At 41.3% G+C, this 26,762-nt stretch overlaps 2 protein-coding genes across 2 annotated transcripts; one reads left to right on the top strand and one right to left on the bottom strand.

The window, feature by feature from the left end:
• The first annotated feature begins 215 nt into the window (after nucleotides 1-215).
• Nucleotides 216-17,305, top strand: amn1 (antagonist of mitotic exit network 1 homolog). The gene is made up of 7 exons (XM_033037719.1): nucleotides 216-319; nucleotides 2,462-2,594; nucleotides 4,157-4,298; nucleotides 6,409-6,626; nucleotides 12,671-12,727; nucleotides 16,097-16,208; nucleotides 16,981-17,305. The coding sequence occupies exons 1-7, from the start codon at nucleotides 285-287 to the stop codon at nucleotides 17,052-17,054; spliced, it is 771 nt and encodes a 256-aa protein (XP_032893610.1). The 5' UTR covers nucleotides 216-284; the 3' UTR covers nucleotides 17,055-17,305.
• A 3,177-nt stretch (nucleotides 17,306-20,482) lies between these two features.
• On the bottom strand, nucleotides 20,483-26,480 carry etfbkmt (electron transfer flavoprotein subunit beta lysine methyltransferase). The gene is made up of 3 exons (XM_033037718.1): nucleotides 26,132-26,480; nucleotides 25,394-25,524; nucleotides 20,483-21,240 (listed from the first exon to the last, which is right to left on the bottom strand). The coding sequence occupies exons 1-3, from the start codon at nucleotides 26,377-26,379 to the stop codon at nucleotides 20,900-20,902; spliced, it is 720 nt and encodes a 239-aa protein (XP_032893609.1). The 5' UTR covers nucleotides 26,380-26,480; the 3' UTR covers nucleotides 20,483-20,899.
• Nucleotides 26,481-26,762: the final 282 nt, after the last annotated feature.

Genomic DNA, 26,762 nt, shown 5'->3' with positions numbered 1-26,762 from the left:
CAGCCCTACATGTGATGCCCCTGAACCACACACCGTTCCCACGACGCCCATGTCTCCATTTCCAAATGATGCCAATGGACTCAATTTCCCATGATGCGGTTAGACTCCATTTCCCATGATGCCATTGATGAGCATCATTACCCATGATGCCACTGCGATACACGCCCGTTCCTACATCACCGATTGACTCCATTTCCCATGATGCCAGTGAACTCAATTTCCCAGGCTGCCGCGGGCGGTTTCCCAGGCGGCGGGTTGACGGTTTGCTTTGGGCTACGGGCGGGATGGGCGAGGTGTTCGGCTCCTCGCTGCTCGACCTGTAAGTGCCGGGACCACACACACACACACACACACACCCAGAGACACACCCATATATCGAGAGACACACCCACAAACACGGCCTTGTCCTTCATTAAGAAGGGTTTCGGCCCGAAACGTCGCCTATTTCCTTCGCTCCATAGATGCTGCTGCACCCGCTGAGTTTCCCCAGCAATTTTGTGTACCTTGTCCTTCATTACACCGGCACCCCGACATCCTCCTCATCTCCTCTCCGATCCTTATCTGCCCCCCCCCCCCTCCCCGTCCATCACCTACTCCCTGACCCTCAACACCACCCTCTCAATGCCCCCACCCCTTCCTCTATCCCCCCCATCCCTCTCAATGCCCCCACCCCTTCCTCTATCCCCCATCCCTCTCAATGCCCCCACCCCTTCCTCTACCTCCCCATCCCTCTCAATGCCCCCACCCCTTCCTCTACCTCCCCATCCCTCTCAATGCCCCCACCCCTTCCTCTACCTCCCCATCCCTCTCAATGCCCCCACCCCTTCCTCTACCCCCCATCCCTCTCAATGCCCCCACCCCTTCCTCTATCCCCCCCATCCCTCTCAATGCCCCCCACCCCTTCCTCTATCCCCCCCATCCCTCTCAATGCCCCCACCCCTTCCTCTACCTCCCCATCCCTCTCATTGCCCCACACCCCTTCCTCTATCCCCCCCATCCCTCTCAATGCCCCCACCCCTTCCTCTATCCCCCATCCCTCTCAATGCCCCCACCCCTTCCTCTACCTCCCCATCCCTCTCAATGCCCCCACCCCTTCCTCTACCTCCCCATCCCTCTCAATGCCCCCACCCCTTCCTCTATCCCCCATCCCTCTCAATGCCCCCACCCCTTCCTCTATCCCCCCCATCCCTCCCAATGCCCCCCACCCCTTCCTCTATCCCCCCCATCCCTCTCAATGCCCCACACCCCTTTAAATGCCCAACACCCACCGAAGCCCCCCCCCCCCCCCCCCCCCGTCTCTCACATACTCCCTGACCCTCAACACCCCCGCCCCAATGCCCCTCAATGTCCTACTCTTCCTCCCTTATTGTCCCCCACCTACCCTCTCAATGTCCCCCCCCCCCACCCCCCTTTAAATGGCCAACACCCACCAAAGCCCCCCCCCCCCCCTCAATGCTCCCAGCACCCCTCAAAGCTCCCCCCTCGTAAAACCTTTTCACCCAGAGAGTTGTGAATCTGAGGAATTCTCTGCCACAGAAGGCAGCGGAGGCCAATTCACTTGATGTTTTCAAGAGAGAATTAGATTTAACTATTGGGGCTAAAGGAATCAAGGGATATGAGGGAAAAAGCAAGAACAGGGTACTGATTTTAGATGATCAGCCATGATCATATTGAATAGCCTACTCCTGTATGTATTTTCTATGTTTCTATGTAATGCCCCCCCCCACTCTCCTCAATGCCCCTGCCAATCTTCCCCTCAAAGCCCCCCCTCCACACTCCCTCAATGCGCCCCCCCCCCCCCCCCCATCCCCTTTGTGAATTCTGACCTTTTGGCTTTTATGATATAATTTTGAGTTGCATGGGTACAGAAAGCAGAGAAGCTGTAAAAATATCCAAGTGGTCCTTAAATTTTACGTGTCACAAGCTGGAGATTCAGCTCACTCAGTAATGTTTAATCCTCAATGATGAATGACAAGCCAGTATTAGTCTCTGCCTTACAGACCATATGACCATAACATGATTAATCTTGTTATTAAAAACACTTGAGCATCAATGTCACAAACCAAGTTTTTAAATTCAACAATAACTACTGTCAAAATTATGAATTGACCCGATTTAACTTTTCATGCATATTATGTGCATTAGAGGTGTTTAGTACTATTAAAGACCGATTTGTATCCCTGAAAGGCAAAAGCAACACTTGGGCAACACAATATACAACAAATGAACCTGAAGCCCTTTATAGAAAAATAAGAAAAAAACACACGTTGTTATGAAGAGATTAACAAAACAACAAAAAGTTACAAAGAAAACTAAAAGAATGTCAAGATGAAGACTTGGAAAAAGTCTATATATTGAGGGGCCTGTCAAGCCCCTCTGCTTCAATGTTTTACCCCTTATGCAAAATGTTTTTGTCACCATCCATATAATCTGACCCTGTCATTTTTCTGTTTATTTTTAGATGCCTATGCTCTCTGGTAAAATCACTTTCTAGGTATGCTACTGATGTGCAAACTCTGCCACCAAATCTGAAAGACAAATTAATTAAAATAATGAGCTTGCAGGGAATTATTACAGATGAGAACATGAGTCAGGTGAGCAATCAGATTCAGATTCAATTTTAATTGTCATTGTCAGTGTACAGTACAGAGACAACGAAATGCATGTGACTTGTTTTACACAGAGTAGGTAACATTAAGTACAATTATTTGGTTCATTCTTAGATAGCGATTGATCATTCCTCCTGTAATCATCTTTTGCCTAATGGTATTGCTGCTTTTGTCAACAGAGTGATAGGTTCTGCATGATAGAACCATCCAGTATGAATGACTTGGTGCCAGTGCCATGGCTGTTTGAAACATGAAACCCTTCAGGAATGTCAATAGCTATTGCACTACAGGATATTGCATGACAGTAAAGCCTGTTTGCCTTGTCCCATGGTTGAGCACTTCCTGATTTACTGGTCAAGTTCACCAATAATAATCGGTAGAATAGTATTTTTCTTGTCTCCATCATCCTTCCCTCTAGTCCCATACTTGTCTAAGACGAAATTGGCACATTTGGCTTCATCGAGTACTTTAAAACTGATCATCTGACCAACATGTTTGGCAGATGCAGTATAATGTGGATAAATGTGAGGTTATCCATTTTGGTGGCAAAAACAGGAAAGCAGACTATTATCTAAATGGTGGCCGACTAGGAAAAGGGGAGATGCAGCGAGACCTGGGTGTCATGGTACACCAGTCATTGAAAGTGGGCATGCAGGTGCAGCAGGCAGTGAAGAAAGCGAATGGTATGTTAGCTTTCATAGCAAAAGGATTTGAGTATAGGAGCAGGGAGGTTCTACTGCAGTTGTACAGGGTCTTGGTGAGACCACACCTGGAGTATTGCGTACAGTTTTGGTCTCCAAATCTGAGGAAGGACATTATTGCCATAGAGGGAGTGCAGAGAAGGTTCACCAGACTGATTCCTGGGATGTCAGGACTGTCTTATGAAGAAAGACTGGATAGACTTGGTTTATACTCTCTAGAATTTAGGAGATTGAGAGGGGATCTTATAGAAACTTACAAAATTCTTAAGGGGTTGGACAGGCTAGATGCAGGAAGATTGCTCCCGATGTTGGGGAAGTCCAGGACAAGGGGTCACAGCTTAAGGATAAGGGGGAAATCCTTTAAAACCGAGATGAGAAGAACTTTTTTCACACAGAGAGTGGTGAATCTCTGGAACTCCCTGCCACAGAGGGTAGTCGAGGCCAGTTCATTGGCTATATTTAAGAGGGAGTTAGATGTGGCCCTTGTGGCTAAGGGGATCAGAGGGTATGGAGAGAAGGCAGGTACGGGATACTGAGTTGGATGATCAGCCATGATCATATTGAATGGCGGTGCAGGCTCGAAGGGCCGAATGGCCTACTCCTGCACCTAATTTCTATGTTTCTATGTTTCTATGCTATGCTTTAGCTATAGATATTTTTATGGTTGATTAAATTCTTTGTGAATGAATTCCTCTCAAGAATTACTATGCTTTAGCTATGCAATGTTGTTAATTTCATTTAAACAGTGCAGATCACCCTATTGTTAATTGGTTACAGTTGCTACTTAATTTCTTTCCTTTCCAAGATTACGTATCTATGTACTCACGGTCGATGATTTGCATGCAGGTCTTACACCCAGGCCTCCAGAAGCTGGACCTCCGTGACTGTGACATTACAGACAATGGGTTGATCATGCTTCAGATCTGCACTCAGCTAAGGGAAATCAATTTGAGCTCCAGTGACTGCAAGCTCTCTGTAACTTCTGAAGGTATTATTAAAAGCTCATTTTGAACATAGTGGGGAGGGGGTAAGCAATTAAAGGCAGTTACTTATATTTCAACAATCAGTATAAAGTATTGCGTAAAGGGAAGATTTTGTAGAAGTTAAAATATGTTGACTTAAACAAAGTATCATTGACACCATATACTTCCAATTCTCAGGGGTGATGGAAGTAGAAATCAAATTGTCATATACCGTTTCCATATGTCTCAATAGTTACAAGTGTTTGCAATTGCATCAAACAATGTAAATTTCAAGAATTTCAAATGTTTTTTCTGGATATTTTTTCCATTGCTTTCTGCTGTCCTCTATCTCCCCTCGTAAATGTATCCATTGCTCTGTTTTTACTAATCCTCTGATTTATCCCCCTCACCAAATAATCAATCATTGGCAAAGGCCATTGTTTCTTTCTTTTATATCTGCAACTCGAAGAATTTTGACCCAGGGTTAATGTTCAGCTCTATCACCCCCTTCATCTTTGCACCCAATTTTTTAGCCAGGAGTGTTCACTCTATAGAATCGATTTTCTCTCTCTCTCTCAACTACAGTATCTCTGGTTCACTGCTCTTGTAACCATTCAGGATCATTTCATCACAATCTCCTGACCTGTCATTGCCGCTCTCAATTTTTCTATCATTCACTCAAAACTTCCCTAGGGTTCAATCACAGCTTCATCATTAAACCTTTGTTGTTTGCAGAAATCACCCTCTATCTTTCAGCTGATCATAGATAGTTAGCATGCTGCCTGGCTTCACTCGGATATGCATGCGGATAAGGTCATGTCACAATCTTCTATCCAAGGCTACTTTCATGGGTAAAATCACCATTTGTTTTGGCAAGGTGGAATTGAATTAATTGATTTCTGGCTGTTCCGTTCAAGATTCTATCTCCAAAAATATTCTTCCATGATGGTGTCACCATTCAAGGAGGAAACAGCTTTGGTGGCTGTTTGGATACCCCTTCTTCTTCTTGCATATGGCGTGTACAGCCTAAAGTTGTACGACAACTTGTTCTATTTGATCTTATTTGATTGTGCATGCCGGATTTATTGCATTCGTCGAAACAGGGCGGACCACGTGAAGGTTGCAATCTCCCACCCCTTGGGAACCCCTGCTCTATACATACGTCACCTCAGTAGAAACTGATATCTAATCGCCCAATAATAACCTGCTTTAGTGATAAGATCTCTGGGAGAAGGTGTGGAAAGGATCCTTCTGGAGCTACCAAGCAGCTCATACAGCGGCAACGTTTGCTTAGCATTCAGCCTTTTTAGGGGAAGAAAAAGCTTATCTAGTGTCATGGATTCAAAGGTTGTTGCACTTTGCAATAATTCTCCAAACTGCATTTTGGTCTTTGACCAGCTGGAATTGAACTGTAATGTTCTAAGTGTTGACACCATTGCCTAAAGAAAATGGCAAGTTCACAATTTTGGTCTCTTGTGTTACAAGGTTGCTTCTTTCCTGTTAAGAACAGATGACAGTGATCCTACTGTCAGTGTTACATACCTGTTGTGCTGCTGCAAGTAAGAATTTCATTGTTCCGTTTCAGGACATATGACAATAAAACACTCTTGACTTAATATCCACAGTCACTATGGCTTTGTAGTAGGTGCAGAGAATGTTGGTGGCCGATGCATGTACAGAGGGTTGGTATCTCAAGTGTGAAAGCCAGAAGTACCCATTATGTTGGCAATCATGCTGTAAACATAAACCCTTTCAGATGGTGTTACTGTGACTAATAAGGAACATTCTGTGTATTTTTACTGGGCTTATTGTACAATGTATTGGCATTATACATCACAAAAAAATAATGATGGTGTCTTCAACATCTGGATTTTAGTCAAGCAACTGATTTGATCCACAGTGTTTTGGTCCATTTGGGCTCCTTCCCATCACTTCATGCTTTGATCCTGTTGGTATTGCTCCCACCGATTGAAAAGTAGTGACCACACAACGATGTGAATAGAAATTCAGAATCTGTGCATGCACTTATTTAATATTTTCTTGACACATAATGAAGTACTAGAGCTTAGATTTTGACATCTATCTGTTTTAGGAATTATTAATGTTATACTTCCTTGCATTATGTGGTTCCTGCAGGTCTAAAAGTCATTGCTTCATCCTGTCCCCACTTGGTAGAAGTGTGTCTCAAAAGATGCAGGAATATTTCGGATGAAGGGATTGTTGCCCTCGCACAGCAATGCAGACTGCTACAAATTATCAACATTAGTGGCTGCTTGGGCGTCACTGATGCCAGCTTGCAAGCACTGGGGAAGAACTGCAAATTTCTGCATAGTGTTGATTTTTCAGCCACAAAGGTACACTGATAAATATGATACAAAATGTTCTTGGTTTTCTGTGTCCTCCTTCAGGTTTCTTTGTCCTTTATACCCTCTGTCCATGGGGTTAGAAGCTTTGGTTTAGTTTTACTTAACCCTTGGGTTTCTGACACAAATGACCAATCTTGTCAACATATGCCATCAAGCAGTTCGGGCCAATATGACTGCCTTATGCCATTGTAACAGGAAGTTGTGAAAATATGTTAACAGTAAACCAAAAATCGTTTGGTTGAAGAGGCAAATAGAAATTTGTAATGTCTGGCAAATGAAAATGCACTTACCTAAGAAAAGTAAATGGAACATTTGTTTAAGAATAAATAACATAGAAATTTGCAAATGTCAGAAATGTCTGTCAAATGTTCTTGTATTTACACTTCAAGTGCCAGCCATTGCAAATAATATAAGTAAATCTCATAGCCTTTTCGGAAAGTTGACCGTAATCTTTATATATAAAGCCAGAAGGAAAAATATAAAGCTTATACTTGCCTTGCAAGCACCTATCATTCTGAAGTGATGGCATGATGTTCAGGAGGCCTGACTGTTCTTTTGATTTCAAGTCCAGGCAAGACTTGTGTGTTAGTTGAAAATTGCTCTCAACAGAACTGGACATAGGTTGTGTTCAAACATTCTGACCAAGATGCGCTAATTGATGCAGTTATAACTGGAACTGCAAAGGATAATTGAAATGCTACCTTAATTCCAGATATTGGTTATGCAGTTTGTATAATTGAGTAATCCAATGATGAAACATAAAATGTCAATTCTTTCTTGTCTATATATGTTCCTCAAAACCATTTTTCGCATTTTAGCGTAATTTGCAATGTTTAGCTAACTGTTAATCCATAGGAAAGGTGGATGAATGCCAAGATGCTATCACACACTGTTTACTATTCTTGGCAAAGAGGAGACCATTGTAACATCTCGACGCAGACTTTTTTCTTGTAGTTTCAATCCATACTGCTGAACACTGATTAAGCTTATCACTCTTTGTAACAATTTACCGTGACAAATATAAACTTGGATATCAAAATTCTTATAAATCCATATTCCACTACACTAATGAATAACACAAAGAGTGATTAACATTCAAGAGGAATTATTCAAAGGCACAGTTCTAAAATAAATTTGCTACTATCTCAGTATGAAACTTGTTCACCGCCAGTAATAGCATATTTATTTTTTCTGCATAGTACAATGTAGCAGAAATAAAATAAACTGCATTCATTATACTTCATACTGAACTACAGTTATGGATAAATAATCCTAGGGTCAATTTCTCTTTGCCATTTGTGTTTTGAGACCAACATGTTGTGGCCTGCATGTGCACTTCTGCCCGTAAATTGCACCAAATGCCATATTTATTTAAGTGTTAACACAGTTGTGTCATGCAATGCTGACTTTATGCATGTTCTGCTAATTTGGAGTTGTGGTTCAACAAATGTCCCCCATTAATTCATCATGGCTGAATAACTATTAAGTAACATTTAAAAAAATTATTATTAAATAGCTATGATTTTGTAAATGCCTGTTCTTTCCCATTGTTATTCCAAGTTGTAATCTATAGTGGTGTTATAGAAAATGCTCAAGGATCTAATTCTGAATTCAAGATTTCTCCACAAAGCAAATATGGGTTCTGTCAAAATGGATGCTTTGATAGCAATCCTCATGAACTGCTGGAATAACTGAGAGAATGAACAGGACAGGCTCCTAAAAGAGTGTGAAGGTGAGAACTTGGAATGCTCTCAGCAATATGGTGAGAGGAGTTTAATTTGGTATTACACACAACGTCTCGGGGAGTAATACTTCTACGAGAATATGTAAGGGATAATATGTGAGACATCTGCACTTTGGTCTGGATGTCCTCATCAATGTCACATCCTGTTGCCACAACTGAAATGTCAGAGCAGTCAAGGAGTGCACTACTAATGCCTGCCAAGGTGACTGATGGATACTTATGCAGTTTTATAAGTGTTCCTGGAAATATTTGTAATGTATTTCATTTCTCTATCTGATGGTTTGAAAACAAAGTTAGATTTTATTCTTCTCTGCCAATAACCAGTAGATGGATAAAGCATACAGTCTTCCCAGGAGGTTTCATGACACAAAATGCCAGTGACTACATGCATTATGCTTTATGGCACCTCTTTAACAGCAGAAAAAAAATAATCTACTCCCTTAAATTCAGTAGATGTGCAATCAGAGGCAATGAATCCAAAGACATGCAGGTTTGTAGGTTAATTAGCTTCGGTAAAATTGAAAATTGTGCTAGTGTATGAGGTGATTGCTGGTCGGTGCAGACTCAGTGGGCTGAAGGACCTGTTTATGTGATGTATGTCTAAAGTCTAAGGAATCAAACACATCAATGCCTGGTATTCTTGAAGCAACCATGTGTTCATTTTGTTGTCCTTTATTTATTTTAGGCAGCACAATAAAACAATGGTCACTAAAGAGCAGTAGGTGCAATTTGATAATGTCATGTAACCCTTGCTTGCAAATGCTGCATGCACAGAATGGAACAATGCCAATGTATAGACACTGGTAATGTAATGAGTTTTGCACTGTTTTGCTTTCTATATATTATTTATTATAAATAAAGCTTATTTGGGAAATTAAAAAAAATACAGCCACATGAGGTCAGATAGAGCAGATAGTTGGCTTATTGATTTATTGGTTCCCCTGTCTGACCCGTGCGTTATTCACCACAGGAGACATCAAGATTGTCTGTGTGACAGGCAGCATCTCTGGATAGAAAAAATAGGGGGCGTTTTGTCGAAACTATTGGCCTGAAACGTCACCCATTCTAAAGACTGTATTTCTAAAACACTGCACTCTAGGAATCTAGAGGAAAGAATCAAAATGTTACAAATTAGGTGGACCAGAATGTTATTTAATTCCCTGTCCTTGACAGTTCAATCTTGCTCATTGAATTAAAAACATGTATTGCCTGTTGTTGTACTGCTGCTTTTGCCACAGTTAACATATGATCTTAATTAGTTTCAATTTGGTTTGGTTTATTATTGGCATGTGTACTGAGATACAGTGAAGAGCTTCGTTCTTAAATAGGTGTCATGTTATTAACAGTACATCTTATTTTGGTAATTGTCCACATGGATATGAGTTAAGAGTAAACAATACTTAAATGTTCAGAATAATTTATTCTGGTGCTTGAAGATGTATTTTAAAGGATAAATATATGATTAAAGTTTCCTATTTCTGCACCGCTTAAATTTAAGAGCGATCCAAATTTAATGAACAAAGAATGAGGCAACTAGCTCTGGTAACTCTTGTGTTATCTATTTGAGGTAAGCTGTGAATTGCAACATTACCCAAACACACTAATTTATCTTGAATACATCATTAATATCTATAGCTTGTGACTTTGAAAAACTTTGCCAATAATCTTTGAAAACGATGTACAGGTATCAAGGGTTATGGGGCAAAAGCAGGAGAATGGGGTTAGGAGAGAGAGATAGATCAGCCATGATTGAATGTCAGAATAGACTTGATGGGCCGACTGGCCTAATTCTGCTCCAATCACTAATCAACTTATGAAAACTAAAATGTTTATGAAAATTGTTCCTTGTTTTGAAATAATTTCCACGAATGACAATTAATTATATACTTAGTTGTACAGTTGGATAGTTAGAGGAGGAATTATCTTCAATTTAAGGAGCTTGGGGCACTTGCAGTCACTTTTGTATCAGAACATTTTAAAATTATGGATCCAATACTTGCAAGTGTGCTACAAAAGAAATAATGGGATTCATTCATTCTGTGAACAATGTTATCTTATGAAGTGAAAAGCTTTAAAATTGTACACTGCAAGTCATTGGAAGTTGTACTTGGCTGGCCATGTTGAGTGCTTTCAATGGTAAAGCAGCTGTGCAGGAGGAAGAAACTGATTATAAAAATTATCCATATTAATTTCAAATTATCTATAATCTCATCTATCCCTTTTTCTGAAGCCTCTTCCAGATTTGCAACTTGTCCCTGCACTCCAGTTCTGGTGTTTTGTGTGTTTTTTTAAGGTTTGGAATTCCCTCACTAACTACCTCTGTACCTATTTGTTCTTTTTGGCATTCCTTTGAAAGCTCTGCCTTTGACCATGATTTTGCTCAATTTGGCTTTGATACTATTTTTAATTTGATAGCACTTATGAAATAGCTTATGTTTATCACAATGTGCTGTATGAATAGATTAAGCTAGGAGTCCAATGGGTGATTTTAAATATACTGTGTCACTAAAATAGTTCACTTTCTAAATCAGCATATATTTAGCAAGACACTTTGACTGTCATTGTTGCAGTCGTTTGATCTATTATATGCTGTAAATTTACAACATATTTATGTCAGGTTAGTGGTGCACCAAGAAAAGTTTACAATGTGGATGGTATGGTCATACTGGACATTCGAAGCAAGAGAGTGGATTAGAAGCGCTGCATGACCTAAATTTAGCAGCACACAATTTTATTACCTCACTGAGAAAAGTACTACTCTGTAGAATGTAAGGTGGTTCCCTGGGAAGTATATGTTTTATGTTTGGACAAAACTGATGAGCTCAATAGGTGAAATGAATAAAATTTGGGTGGTGCAAAACTTCCAAGTAATAAAAGCTGATAACGTTATACTTAAATTAACGTTGGTATTGATACTTGGATTAGGGAATAAAATGTAATTCGATTTCCCTGCTGTACCCCATATTCGTTCAGAGATGTGTACATCACTGGAGGCGCCTGCCTTTATTATCCATCCTTACCTGACCTTGACCTGACGAGGCAGTTTACAGGCATTCTCCTGTTTCAAACACCAGAACTGGAGTGCATGGACAAGTTGCAAATCTGGAAGAGGCTTCAGAAAAGGGGATAGGTGAGATTATAGAGAATTTGAAATTAATATCGTTAATTTTGAAGTTACATATATCGGCTTGATCAAATAACAGGTGGCAAATTTCCTTCCTTGAAGGTCTTAACCAAATGGATTTGTATTTTTATTAAAACATGGTAGTTTCACAATTAGTATTTCTGACTTGTTTGTAAAATTGAATTACAGATTTAATTATCTATCTGATTTAATAATGATGTAGATTGGTAACCTGGGAACTATGTTAAAAGTAATGCAGTTTTCCTGGGCACCCTTGCAAGCAAAAACGGTAGGCTATTCAAAAAATATATATTTTGGTTTAATTCAAACATGTTTTGAATAGCTGTAAAAAATATCCAAGGAGGAGAAATGACACCATATAACTGACAGGCAACCATCCAGATCAATCTGAAGAAGGGTCTCGACCCGAAACATCACCCATTCCTTCTCTCCAGAGATGCTGCCTGTCCTGCTGAGTTACTCCAGCATTTTGTGTATATAGGTGCTCATCCACCCAGTGGCAAAGAATGGGAGAGTAATCTGTAGTGTACAAATGGCCTGCAATGAGATCATGAGGGTGGGTGGTTATAAAATAAAACGGGAGTTGGTGGCCTTGCATGCATGATGCAGGCCACTGACATCTATTACAAAGGTAAGTTCAGGTATTATTTTAGATTTTAAGAAATTAAATGATGCATGCTTTATATATTAAATGTATTGAAATATTAAAAGTATTTAAATTAGTTTAAACTTAAATGTTGGTGATTATCATGGGGAAAAAATGTCATGTGAGATATCTTTGACATCAGCAAGCTGTCAAATGACCATTAAGGCATTGCTTTGGGGTGGTGCACAAGCTTCCATTGTTTGAGGCCAGGATGTCACTTGTGGTCACAACTGAAAACCCTCGAGTGCAATAGATCCCACAAGTACAAAAAGTGACAACAGACATTGAACCAACCCATGCAGCAAATGCAGACTATTGGTCAGGTTGAGGAGCACAGTCCACCAATTCTGTACAAAGAAGTGCAGAACCCGTCCTGCAATTGGTAAAGCACATGCAGGCATGTATATCAAAATGGTCATTTTCAAGAGGTTTTAGACCATTGCCGTTGTTTCCAACCATGCTTTTTCTAATTATCATTGCTTTCTTTAACTCCTCAGGTTTCCGATGCTGGTGTTATTGGGCTGGTGAATGGAGTGTGTTCCCATAATTTAAAAGTAGGTTTTGTGGTACGATTTCTGTGTTCATGATTCTTTATGAATCTTGTCCATATCCTGATTTTTCTCTCTCCTAAATTTTACAATTCAGGGTTGCCAAATGTGTGGAATATTTAGTTTCACAACAATCTTATGTTGCAATTAAACATAACTGGAAGAGCTATTCAAAAAGATCATACCTGCTCAAGTGCTCTTTTGGAGAGAGAAGGGATATCTGGCAAGACAGGAAGATGTGGGCAGTGGGATGCTCAAGGACAGGGTGAGGGAGGAGGAAGGTGGTATGGTTTGTTGCAAGCTTTTAAGCAGCAAATATGCAGGAGGAAGATGAAGAAAATATGAGATAGTGGGGAGGATATTTCATTTTAACTCTGAATTACTTTCTCCAGTTTGTCATCTTAACGCTCCCACCTCAAACTAAATTAGTATTTTTAGTCTAGGTTTCAGACATGATATTGATTAAAATCTGATTTCAAAAACATTAGATTTTTCTGCAAATTGGATAAGCCCCGAGTATAGTTCAATAGTTCTGGTGTCAAATTTGCTACAGTCATTATCAAAAATTGGGGCTTCTTAAAGACGGGTTGTATAGAAGACACCATTCTTTAATATGAAAAATGTAAACCATTTATAGCTTGTTAAAAAGGAAAGTTACTGCAAACATTTCACGACGGTAGAATGCTTGAAGTGGTGAAACTTAGAAGGTCAGTCAGCATTTCTGGAGAGGGAAAGAGAGTAAATGTTATGGGTCTATGACTTTTATCATATAAGTGTTGCCAGCTTGTAGAAGAAAATTAAAGTCTCCGGATACTTAATTGTGGTTAGAATTAAATAAGGTAACGAAAGGGTGTGTTTATGTGGCAGTTGGCATCTTTTGTTAGCCAGCTACAGAGACATTGTAAAACATGTTTTCTCATCGGTCAAATTATTTTCTGACATAAATAATACTCTTGGTAGATAAGGTGGAGTAAGATGTCCTTGTCAAGATGTCCTTGTATCATGCTCAATTTGTATTAACCATCTGTTGCTGACTAAGATTAACATAAAGAAATAAATATATTATGACTAACAGAATCATTAATGACCATGTAGTAGATACCAATAACAGGAAAACATAGAGTCAAGGACGAAGTATATCTCTCAATAATTGTATCTAATCGCAAAAAGTTGTTTACTGAACTGTTTAAATATCGGCAAATTCTGCTGCAATGATAGAGAACTGGTGAGCAGTTAGACTGCCGCAGTATCTCCATGATATTATTGCAATAAAGCCTCTTGAAGTGACTCTTAATGTCTCAGTTTTTCCTTTAAGTCAATTTCCTCGACATAGCATTTTATGTTTATATTTCAGATTTCTAGCGAATGTTCCATTTTGCTTTCCTTGACTAATTCTTGGAATGTACAGTGCTCTCCATAATGTTTGGGACAAAGACCCATCATTTATTTATTTGCCTCTGTATTCCACAATTTGAGATTTGTAATAGAAAAAAAATCACATGTGGTTAAAGTCCACATTGTCAGATTTTAATAAAGGCCATGTTTATACATTTTGGTTTCACCATATAGAAATTTCAGCAGTGTTTATACATAGTCCCCCCATTTCAGGGCACCATAATGTTTGGCACACAACAATGTCATGTAAATGAAAGTAGTCATGTTTAGTATTTTGTTGCATATCCTTTGCATGCAATGACTACTTGAAATCTGCGATTCATGGACATCACCAGTTGCTGGGTGTCTTCTCTGCCAGGCCTGTATTGCAGCCATCTTTAGCTTATGCTTGTTTTAGGGGGTAGTCCCCTTCAGTTTTCTCTGCAGCATATAAAAGGCATGCTCAATTGGGTTCAGATCGAGTGATTGACTTGGCCACTCAAGAATTGACCCTTTTTTAGCTTTGAAAAATCACTTTGTTACTTTAGCATATGTTTGGGATCATTGTCTTGCTGTAGAATAAACCGCCGGCCAATGAGTTTTGAGGCATTTGTTTGAACTTGAGCAGGTAGAATGTGTCTATACACTTCAGAATTCATTATGCTACTACCATCAGCAGTTGTATCATCAATGAAGATAAGCTAGTACCTTCAGCAGCAATACATGCCCAGGCCATAACACCCCCACCACCATATTTCACAGATGAGGTGGTATGCTTTGGATCTTGGGCAGTTCCTTCTCTCCTCCATACTTTGCTCTTGCCATCACTCTGATATAAGTTAATCTTCGTCTCATCTGCCCATGAGATCTTTTTCCAGAACTGTGGTTGCTCTTTTAAGTACTTCTTGGCAAACTGTAACCTGGCCATCCTATGTTTTGCAGCTAACCAGTGGTTTGCATCTTGCAGTGTAGCCTCTATATTTCTGTTCATGAAGTCTTCTGTGGACAGTGGTCATTGACAAATCCACACTTGACTGCTGAAGAGTGTTTCTGGTCTGTTGGACAAGTGTTTGGGGATTTATCTTTATTATAGAGAGAATTCTTGTTATCAGCTGTAGAGGTCTTCCTTGGCCTGCCAGTCCCTTTGCGATTAATAAGCTCACCAATGCTCTCTTTCTTCTTAATGATGTTCCAAACAGTTGATTTGGGTAAGTCTAAGGTTTGGTTGATGTCTCCAACAGTTTTATTTTTGTTTCTCAGTCTCATATTGGCTTCTTTGACTTTCATTGGCACAACTTTGGTTCTCATGTTGATAAACAGCAATAAATGTTTCCAAAATTGATGGAAAGACTAGGTGTTGAGAGCTCTCTTATACCTGCATTAAGGAGGCAATTAAACACACCTGAGCAATTAGAAACACCTGTGAAGCCATGTGTCCCAAACATTATGGTACTCTGAAATGGGGGGGACTATATATAAACAGCTGTAATTTCTACATGGTGAAACCAAAATGGCCTGTAATAAAATCTGACAATGTGCACTTTAACCACATGTGATTTTTTAATATTACAAATTTCAAATTGTGGAGTACAGAGGCAAATAAATAAATGATGGGTCTTTGGCCCAAACATTATGGAGGGCAATGTATACAGCGATATGAACACATTGCAGTAGTTCTATTGCCGAGTCATAATATAAGGCTTGTCGCTTTGACAGCGGTCCCCTATTTCTGAAGGAAAGTTAGAGAGACTGTTATACAGATGGATTTTTGTGATACTTAAAACCTCAGACATTTACACCAACCCAAGTTCGTCTTGCTGTTTATTAACGCTTTGTGCAAAAATGGTTGCTGCATTTGCGCATTTAATAATAACCACAGCAACTTAAAAGTTCTTCCAGCCTTTGAAACAATGCTGGAAAATTGGTCGATGCAAGTCTGTCTGTCCATTGTAATAGGATGTGCCTTTTCGAAACAATGTTAATGTCAGGATATCTTTGCAGGAGATTCACATGGACCGTTGTGTGAACCTGACAGACGACGCTGTGGAAAGTGTGCTCATTTTCTGTCCCCATATTTTCATTCTTCTTTTTCATGGTTGTCCACTTATCACGGGTAAGTTATCATGTAGAATTAACCCTATGGACAAGCATTTAATTTTACTGCCAGTGTAAACTTGATTTGGAATATGAAGTAAATGAAATTAAGGCCTCACTGTGGATATTGAGTCATGCACTCTACTTGGTATTGAGTCATGCACTAATGCTCGAGACGGCTTCTGGACTTGCTGTTTGCTGATCTCTTCTGTGTCGACAGCATGCTGTGATCTAGGGCAAGAGAATAAAATCTACGATGATGCATCGTTGGCTCTGATAGCTGAACATGCAGCCTGCACAAGTAATAATCAACCATAGGGATATAGTAGCCTGTACTCAGCTAATGTTCATACATAGATGAGCCTTTGTCCCCATCACGACATTGTGCAAAACCAGGCTTGCTTTTCTGTACCTGGTACAAAAACAGTTGGGTGTAGCGGGATCCCTCCCAAGATCTGTGAGCCTGCCAACACTCGCAGCCCAGGCTCCAGTGAAAATGACTCCCGTGTGAGGTACTGAATGTGCTGGTAGTTGTTGAATTAACACTTGAGAGCTTCAAGAGACACTGACACTCAAGAGCCTGAGCTCCAGTCAAAATGGCTCCTGTGTGAGGGACTAGGTGAAGGCAATCGTTGAATTAGCACTTAGGATCACTAGAAAATTGGGAAATATGCAAATGTTCTCCTCAATTGTTCAGTCTAGCTTATTGCCACGTGTACCGAGGTAGAGTGAAAAGCTATTGTTGCGTGCTAACCAGTCAGCAGTAATTGTCCTATGCTTTCCGTTTCCAGATCGTTCAAGAGAAGCTCTGCAACAATTAGTCTGCCCCAACCAAATGAAGCAAGTGACATGGACTGTATACTAAATGTTCTTTTTCCCCCATTGCTTAATATCCGGTAATGAACCTATTCTGTAATTCCCATAAACTAGCAACAGCAACTCTGAGCATATTTTGGTGAATTTGTGCCCAATTAAATTAAATGTTTCTTTTTAACGTGTTTGCTGACTACAGTATAGAATGTTTGTCTGTGAAATGTAATACTTGGTTGTATGCAATATATTGGTGCTATCGTCATTGCCTTGGTATGATGTACAAATAAATATTTGTACATGAAATTTGAGTCTGTGTGAAATCTTTGGGTGGAACTATTTTTTACTAGACTAAGTGGGTCCCATGTTCACACGGGAGGGCTGGTCTCCCCACACAATATTCCACCTCTCCACCAATTCCAATATTAGTGAGGAGGGGGGGGGGGGGGGGGTTTCTGGAGCACTAGTATGGGTGTTGTGGGCCGAAGGGACTAGTTTCCAGAGGGCTAGTATGGACATTGTGGGCCGAATTGCTTATTGGGCTGGCAGCTCAGTCATTCAGGCCTGGTGGGCTGGCAGCTCAGGCCTGGTGGGCTGGCTGCTCAGTCACTCAGGCGTGGTGGGCTGGCTGCTCAGTCACTCAGGCCTGGTGGGCTGGCAGCTCAGTCGCTCAGGCCTGGTGGGCTGGGATCTCAGTCACTCAGGGCTGGTGGGCTGGCAGCTCAGAAACAGCCAGAAATTATGCCCAAAACAGGGAGAGACTCTATGAGAGACGGGGGAGATGATGGCGATTCAATTTTAGACATTTCTCATCTATTTCTGCAGATCACAGCAATGAAGGTAGAAAGTCCACCATGGCCTGGATCTCACAGGGAGCCAATGAAGGGAGGGAGAAAAATACTGGGGTGAGGTCTAATACTTGCAGGGGGAATACTTACTGATGGGTAGAAGGGACTCCTCCTGGGCTAGTACAACCCTGATGGACTGAAGGGACTCTTTAAAAAAAATCTGAGTGAAGTCTCAGTGAAAGGCACTTTTCCTGGCCTGGCACGGGCCTTTTCGGCCAAAATGCTCTTCCTGAGCTAATATGGGCATGTTGGGTAAAAGGGACTGGTTTCTCGGCTAATAGGGGCCATGTGGGCAGAAATTAGTGGTTTCAAGCAGGCCAAATAACTAATTTCATTTCCATTGCCATTTCAGTATCACGCACAGGGCAGGCCAAACAACTCATCTCATTTTCATTTCATTTCATTTCCATTGCCATTTCAGTTTCAAGCACAGGGCAGGCTAAACAACTCATTTTATTTTCATTAAGGAATAACAAATCATTTATTGCAAGTACATTGCAGACTCGCAGTTCAGTTGACTCACAGCAGAAGCACAGTTGTGGCCTCTCCCTCACAATCTTCCAGAGTGACTGACTCACATCCAGGCAACTGGGGTTTTATAGTCCTGCCCCACCCCCCCCCCCCCCCCCCCCGGAAGGGGCGTTACCTTCATCATGGTATTTGACAGACGAGAGGACCAATCAGCTGATCTCAAGATATTTTAAACATTCATAACTTTTTTATTTTTCATCGATCGGAAAAATCCTCGGGGGGGCTGTGTGAGTAAGATGGACAAAATTCATAGCGATATATGGTAGCGTTTTTTCTAAAATCAATATACAGCGCAGACAGGAAGTGGTCAAGATGAGACTTAGTTATATAGATATAACAATTAGAATAATTTTTATTTTTAAATGTCAGGAAAGAAGAGTGACAAACTAGGTTATAGTGACTTAAAATCAAGACCTATGGGAATAACTCTGATTTGTGGGTTGAATTCTGAGGAAATTATGTATGTTCTATATTTAATTGAATCAAGGTAGTGTGATGGAATGTTGCACATTCAGAGGTCTTTGTTTGGCCAAATGCGACCATAAATCTTATTGACATAAGGAAATGCAGATGCTGATTTACAAAAAAAGGAACAAAAGTGCAGGAATAACTCGGGCAACATCCCTGGAGAACATGGATAGGTGACATTCCAGATCGGGATTCTTCTTCCGAAGAAGGGTCCGGACTTGAAAAATGGCCAATCTGTATTCTCTATAAATTTGAGTATAGGAGCAGGGAGATTCTACTGCAGTTGTACGGGGTCTTGGTGAGACCACATCTGGAGTATTGCGTACAGTTTTGGTCTCCTAATTGGTCTCCTAATCTGAGGAAAGACATTCTTGCCATACAGAGAAGGTTCACCAAACTGATTCCTGGGATGTCAGGACTTTCATATGAAGAAAGACTGGATAGACTCGGTTTGTACTCGCTAGAATTTAGAAGATTGAGGGGGGATCTTATAGAAACTTACAAAATTCTTAAGGGGTTGGACAGGCTAGATGCAGGAAGATTGTTCCCGATGTTGGGGAAGTCCAGAACAAGGGGTCACAGTTTAAGGATAAGGGGGAAATCTTTTAGGACCGAGATGAGGAAAACATTTTTCACACAGAGAGTGGTGAATCTCTGGAATTCTCTGCCACAGAAGGTAGTCGAGGCCAGTTCATTGGCTATATTTAAGAGGGAGTTAGATGTGGCCCTTGTGGCTAAAGGGATCAGGGGGTATGGAGAGAAGGCAGGTACAGGATACTGAGTTGGATGATCAGCCATGATCATATTGAATGGCGGTGCAGGCTCGAAGGGCCGAATGGCCTACTCCTGCACCTATTTTCTATGTTTCTGTTGTGGTTTTCAAATGGCTAGTTTGTGGTATAAACTAGGACCGTACGTTTTTGAATTTAGAAGGATATGAGATAATCTCACTGATATGCACAAAATGCTTCTGTATCTTGACAGGGTGGATAATAGGCTTAGGTTTTCAATATATCGGGTGTCTAGAACCAACGGTCATGGTCTCAAAAAGCACAAAGGTAAGAAAACAAAATGGATCCAGTAAACCTGAGGATTCCATTTCCCAAGAATGTTGTATAGTTGTCAGAGATTGACAGGTCTGGTATTATGCAACCAAGGCATATGGGGTTAGTGGAGAAAAGGGACCCAGTTCATCGCAGCTACTGACCTCCCCACCATCGAAGGGATTTACAGGAGTCGCTGCCTCAAAAAGGCAACCAGCATCATCAGAGACCCACACCACCCTAGCCACACATTCATTTCACTCTTACCATGGGGAAGAAAATATAGGAGCCTGAAAACTGTAATGTGCAGGACAGCTTCTTCCTTACCAGTCTATTGAACACTACAACCTCCAAATAAGCACTGAACTACATAGGCTTTTTTTTGCACTGTTATTGTTTGTTTGTGTGTGTGTGCGTGTGTATATAAACAAACATTTTTTCATTTATATTGTTTACAGAGTACTATGTTTACATATTCTATTGTGCTGCTGCGAGTAAGTTTATTGGCCAAGTATTCACATACAAGGAATTTGCCTTGGTGCTCCGCCCACAAGTAACAACATGACATACAGTGACAGTTACGAATGACACAGAAAACACTAAACATTAATAATAAAACATTAATGATAAAGCACCATTGATCAAGCATGTGAACCAACAAAATACCAGATCAAAGGGAGGCTACATATTTCTGGCTGTTGAGCAACTACTAATGGATAAAAACTGTTTTTATGTCTGGCTGTGGCAGCTTTGACAGTCCGGAGTCGCCTTCCAGAGGGAAGTGATTCAAAGAGTTTGTGGCCAGGATGAGAGCGGTCAGAGATGATCTTGCCCGCTCGCATCCTGGCCCTTGCAGTGTACAGTTCATTAAAAGTAAGAATTTCATTGTTCTGTTTGGAACATGACAATAAAACATTCTTGACTCTTGAGGTAAAAGATCAGACAGGAAGAGCTGAACGGCCTGTAATTGTACCCCGACAGGAAATGGCTTGGACCAGCCCAGTTTTATCCTACAAAAATCTCCAGATACTGCTTGAAGTCAATCCATAATTCTCCTCCTTTGTGGATGTAGGAAGTTCATACTCGCTGACCTTCTGCAGCCAGTTCTGTCCAACATATTTTGTAAACTCTGCTCTTCCAGGATCCCCAATGAGGATCTCTGGTCCATGAAGCTTCTTATATTTTGTCAGCCAAGTGAGTAAATCAGTGGCAAGTTCTTCATCGTAAAACATGTCTCCCAAAAGAATCACATTCCATTTTTCTTCAATCTTTCCAATTAAGTTTTCTGTTGCTACTCGCAGTGGTGGAATTTTGTTAAGTTCGCAATTTATTCCTATCGCAATTGCTGCAACTGGAGGAAATCAGAATTGAACCATTTAAATATGCCATGTACATATATTCAATTCTATGTATGTGTAAGAAGGATCTGCAGATGCTGGTCTAAACCAAAGATAGACACAAAAAGCTGGAATAACTCAACGGGATAGGTAGCATCTCTGGAGAGAAGGAATGGGTGACGTTTTGGGTCGAGACCCTTCTTCAGGCCCGAACCGTCACCCATTCCTTCTCTCCAGAGGTACTGCCTGTCCCGCTGAGTTACTCCTGCTTTTTGTGTCTATATACAATTCTATTTTCCCTATTTGCACTGTCCAATTAAGACCTATGAGTAGGAAGGAACTGCAGATGCTGGTTTACACCGAAGATAGACACAAAAAGCTGGAGTAACTCAGCGGGTCAGGCAGCAGCTCTGGAGAAAAGGAATAGGTGACAACGAGTACCATCAAAATATTTCTTCAAACAATTAATACTGTAAATAGATCGTCCTATCAAGCCTTTTGCCCCATTCAGTCAGATAACAATGTTTACCTAACCTGCCTTTGTCCTGTATCCTTCGATATACATTTTAAGAAAAGATCGTTCTTAAAATTTTTAATTGACCCAGTATTCCCAGTATTGACCCAGATGATCAGCCATGATCATATTGAATGGCGGTGCAGGCTCGAAGGGCTGAATGGCCTACTCCTGCACCTATTTTCTATGTTTCTATTCACAAGCATTGGAGAAATGTCCAAGTTCTACTAACTCTGGGAAGTATGTCACAGGCACTATGTAATTTGATCCTTAAATCAAGTTTCTCAAAACTAGTTATATTGCCTGATTTAATAAAACGTGGTGATCGTTTTGCTGAACATGTGCTCACTCTGCCTTGGCCTACACGATATCCCGGTAGCCAAACTTTTTAACTCCCCTTCCCATTCCCATACAGATCTTTTTGTCCTGGGCGTCTCATATTTTGGTTGGGCAACTCACAATGATGAAGCTGAATTTTAGTTAAAATATAAGAAGATATTAAATTGGCTTCTGGGCTAGCTTACAGCTTATATTTAGTCTCAAATTAGGCTTGCCTCAGGTTTCGGGTGTGTGGGATAATAAATCCTATAACATTGTCTCCCAAGTGAGGAAGTGACAGAGAAAGAAACAGCTAGTCACATCTTTGAAGTAAGATGCCATAAACCAAATGGCCAATGTTTGAGGGACCAAATGACAGAGCTAGGGTGATCTCTGTGAAGATAAAATGGCCTTATCCAAATAGCCAATGTTTATGAAGGACGAGAGAGGAACAGGGAAGTGGAAAGATAAAATGTCGTAAACCAAATGGCCAATGTTATCTTGTAACATGTAAACAAAAGGCCTTTGATGTGATGCATTCTGTGGAAACCTTTTCCTGTACCTCTGACCATGACTAATGTCTGTGAAATGTGCTAAGGGGACAAAAAAACCCTATTTAAGGCAATGCAATTCTGTTGTTCAGCGAGGTGAACGGAGGACGGTCAAGTGTCTGTAATGGTCACTTGACTGGAGTTCTCCCTCCCTCCATCGGCCGATGTTGTAAAGTTTTGAACTGGTCTACCAAACAGTTTGTGTGGTGTCTGTTTATTAAGAAGCGAACCTGGTTTAGTAGTTAAGAAAGTAGCTTTTTCATTGGCGTAGTTATGCAGGCCTCGCTGGGACCACATCAACAGCTGACTGTGCAAGAGGTTGCAGAGGTTGCCGGGATTGGAAGGGAGATAACTTTGATGAACGTTGATTTCTCTAATTTTAAGTAACTCCTGCATTCCCTCTCTTCCCCTCTTCCCACCCACCCTAGTCATCCGACCAATTCCATTGTTCACATCCCTGTATCCCTCTCACTATCATCCCTTCCCCAGCCAACAATGGGCCATTATGGGCTCCATCCTTCCTGAGGTCTTCTGTTTCTGGCCCTGATTTGTTCATGCCTTTTCTCGCCGACAGCTTCTCTCCCCACCCCACCTCTACCTTCAGTCTGAAGAAGGGTTCCGAGGCAAAACCTCACCTATTCTTTTTCATCAGTGATGCTGCCTAACCCGCTGGGTTACTCCAGCATTTTGTGTCTATCTTTGACAAAATGTTCTTCATTGAATGTAGTCAACACGCAACTATTAGCGGTACCTAGTATGGGTAAAGGTTTATCTGTGCATTTCAAGTCATAAAACAAGGAATTTATATTTCCTAAAAGAACACAAACGCACATATACCGCAGAGAAAAAACAAAAGTTTTTTCTTCAACTGCCTTCCACTGCTGACAAAAAATACCCATATTTCTAAAAATAGTCTCAAACATTTTTTATACACTGGGTAAATCATGGAATTATTGTCTACTAGAAAAATCAGGGTTATGACAGATAGTAGACACTATTAAACCTGTGTTTCTTTCCTGCATCTTTGCTCTAGTTTCTTTAGAAATACACTGAATTACAGGTACAGCATCGACTTTTGGTTTCTGGGTTAAAAACTTAAACTCTTTGAAAATTATTCTTACTCTTAAATCAAGTATGTGATTGCCATTTCATCTGCTTCAACTTCCTACGATTCCCAAATAGCCTCATACTCTTACAATTGTTTGCATTGTGTCTTATATAATGCCTGCTCTGACTGTGCGTTCATCAGTCCCTGCTATTAATATCAAATAATTTTATCTCGTCTGACTATCCACTGTGTCATGTACATTTATTTTCTTTCAAAACACTGAGTGAGAATGCAGTGTATGGATATGCTTCGTGCTATAATTTAGGAAGTCTGCCACAGTGACTGAATTCATCCTGTGTGGGATTAAGTGTGTTTGGAAATGATTTCTAATTCTTCCTTTGTTTAGTTGATCTCGGATAGAACAATTTTTCAGGTGCTCCAAATATTGAATTTGCTCCGAGCTAGACAAGCGGAATTAAATAAAACATCCAAGATTCCTGGTCCTTCGGACTAGATCACTCACCTATATTGTACAAGAAGATGGATGGGATCAAGCTCGATGATAATTATCGGTAGTTTAGTTTAGCGATACAGCGCGGAGACAGGCCTATGGCCCACCGAGTTCGCACAGACCAGTGATCTCAGTGCACTATCCTACACCTTCGGGACAATTAAACATTTTTTTACTTAAGCCAATTAACCTACAAACCTGTACATCTTTGGAATGTGGGAGGAAACCAGAGCACCTGGAAAAAAACAACGCGGTCACGGGGAGAACGTACAAACTCCATACAGACATCCCCTGTAGTCAGGATCGAAGCCGGGTCTCTGGCGCTGGAAGGCAGCAACTCTTCATGAATATGTCAGTTCATTAATCAGTTCATGAATATGGCAAAAAATATTGGCCACGTGCATGGGGAGCTTTGATACTAAAACAATAACAGGAGTTCGATAAAGCTCTTGGAATTGTCTTAGCATCAAATCTCCCCATGCAACCTTGCATTAACTTTGACATATATTTTGAGCCTTTTTCACAAAACTAAATATAAGAATACTTCACACTTTCGAGCTTATTCCATCTCTGAGTAGTTCACAGGTGCTGCGTGCACTCATTCAATTTACCCACCTTTGCTGCATAATCTCTGATACACCTACTTACTAATTCACAGGACATTCAGCCCGTGATGTCTCCCAGCAAAGCAATTCCATCAGTCCCATCCATTTAGGGACGACAGATGGCACAATGGGTTAAGTGTTCGGCTGGCAACCGGAAGGTAGCCGGTTCGAATCCCGCTGTCGTTGTGTCCTTGGGCAAGACACTTCACCCACCTTTGCCTGTGTGTGAATGTGTGTGAGTGATTGGTGGTGGTCGGAGGGGCCGTAGGCGCAGATTGGCAGCCACGCTTCCGTCAGTCTGCCCCAGGGCAGCTGTGGCTACAGAAGTAGCTTACCACCACCGAGTGTGACTGAGGAGTGAATGAATAATGCGATGTAAAGCGCCTTGAGTATTAGAAAGGCGCTATATAAATCCCATCCATTATTATTTTTATTATCCCCCTCTTTGCCCTGCAATTCACTCTCTCTGGCATTCCCATTTAACAAACTAAAATCTCCTCCATCACAACGATAATATTTGCAGATGACCCAGCTTGAGATTCTGGATCTGGATGTACATTGTACTTCAGTTTGCCTTATAACTATAGACTCATCCGAGTTTCCTGTTGACTTGTGCTTACGTGGGTCAATGTCATTGGCAAGAACATCGGTCGCTCCACTCATGAAGGCTGCAATGGCAGATGCACCACAGCCACTTCCCAGGTCCAGAACTTTCTTTCCCCTTGTAACCGCAGGGTTATCCAGGATGTACCTAAGGGCAGTATTTAGAACAAGTCTGTTACCTGGAAGATAGACACAAAATGCTGGAGTAACTCAGCGGGACAGGCGATATCTGGATAGAAGGAATGGGTGACATTTTGGGTTGCGACCCTTCTTCAGACAGTCAGAGGAGAGAGAGACACAGAGATATGGAAGGGTAAGGTGTGAAAACAACACAACAAAGGGGGTGACAACAAAGGAAAATGCCTCTGTTACTAGGACTCCTTGTATTTCTAAATCACTTGAATCACTATAACTTGATGGTTGGCGCAGATGTGGTGGACCCATTTCTGCTGATTTTTGCTGGGCTGTTTGCAAATAGAATGAATTTCACAGTACTCTGGATAATGTTTAGTCTGACCCTCACAGGGTATAGACGCAAATAACAACGGCAAAGAGTATATGTGTGGCTTGAATGATATCCAGTATTATATATATTATAAATAATCGTGTTATATTGTTTACAGAGTACTATGCCTACATATTCTGATGTGCTGCTGCAATTAAGAATTTCATTGTTCTGGTAAAACATCAGATCCTCCAGCATTTTTGTGTCTATCTCTGGAAGGGACTGGTCCTGTACTGGGTTGGATACCTACCTGGACAGCGCCTGTCCTCCCGGCCAGTAAATGGCCCAGTAGGGGTCGCCGAAGGGCCATAGCCGGGCAGCCTGGCTCCAGAAGGGACAGCGCGGAGTGAGGAGCCGCAGAGTGATCTCCGGGCTCAGAGACCCGCTCACTGCCTCCGTGTTACGGACAATGAACTCTCGCAGCTCCGGCACGGAAGGTGCGCGGTGCCCCTGCCACAGCCGTCGTCCCAGGGCAGGGACGCGTTTACACAGCAGCATGGCACAGCTGCGCCGTGCGGCTACTAGGGGGAAGCAACGAGCCTTGATGGTGAATCAGATTCAGCAAGAGTGGGAGGAAGGAACCCAGAAACAACACAGCCTCCCCGTCCCGTTGCATTTGTTCCCCCCGCTGCCTGCTGAAACCGCACACTGGTTCTGCCTCCAACTTTGTCCTCATGAGCTATGATGTGTCAGAGTTCCTGGCGCTAGAGTCTACAGCTTCCCACTACACCAGCATCCTGAGGCCTATATTCTGCACTCTGCATCTTTCCTTTTATTTACATTTTATTTATTAGAAGTAGTGTACATTACAATGATATAAGCCAAAAAATAACATAATACATTTCATGTACCACTTCATATTTTAAACTTTAAAAAGAAGA

This window comes from Amblyraja radiata, chromosome 19 (genome assembly GCF_010909765.2).
Source record: "Amblyraja radiata isolate CabotCenter1 chromosome 19, sAmbRad1.1.pri, whole genome shotgun sequence".
Lineage (NCBI taxonomy): Eukaryota > Metazoa > Chordata > Chondrichthyes > Rajiformes > Rajidae > Amblyraja > Amblyraja radiata.
This window is presented reverse-complemented; position numbering and strand designations above follow the sequence as displayed.

Bases quoted from the DNA above. Each gene is read 5' to 3' on its own strand.
- amn1 (XM_033037719.1), top strand. From the start codon at position 285: ATGGGCGAGGTGTTCGGCTCCTCGCTGCTCGACCT. The intron at 320-2,461 runs GTAAGTGCCGGG...GTTTATTTTTAG, and splicing joins GGCTCCTCGCTGCTCGACCT to ATGCCTATGCTCTCTGGTAA. The intron at 12,728-16,096 runs GTAGGTTTTGTG...ATATCTTTGCAG, and splicing joins TGTGTTCCCATAATTTAAAA to GAGATTCACATGGACCGTTG.
- etfbkmt (XM_033037718.1), bottom strand. From the start codon at position 26,379: ATGCTGCTGTGTAAACGCGTCCCTGCCCTGGGACGACGGCTGTGGCAG. The intron at 25,525-26,131 runs GTAGGTATCCAA...TACTGCCCTTAG, and splicing joins GGAGGACAGGCGCTGTCCAG to GTACATCCTGGATAACCCTG. The intron at 21,241-25,393 runs GTAAGCACAAGT...GATTTCCTCCAG, and splicing joins TGCCAATGACATTGACCCAC to TTGCAGCAATTGCGATAGGA.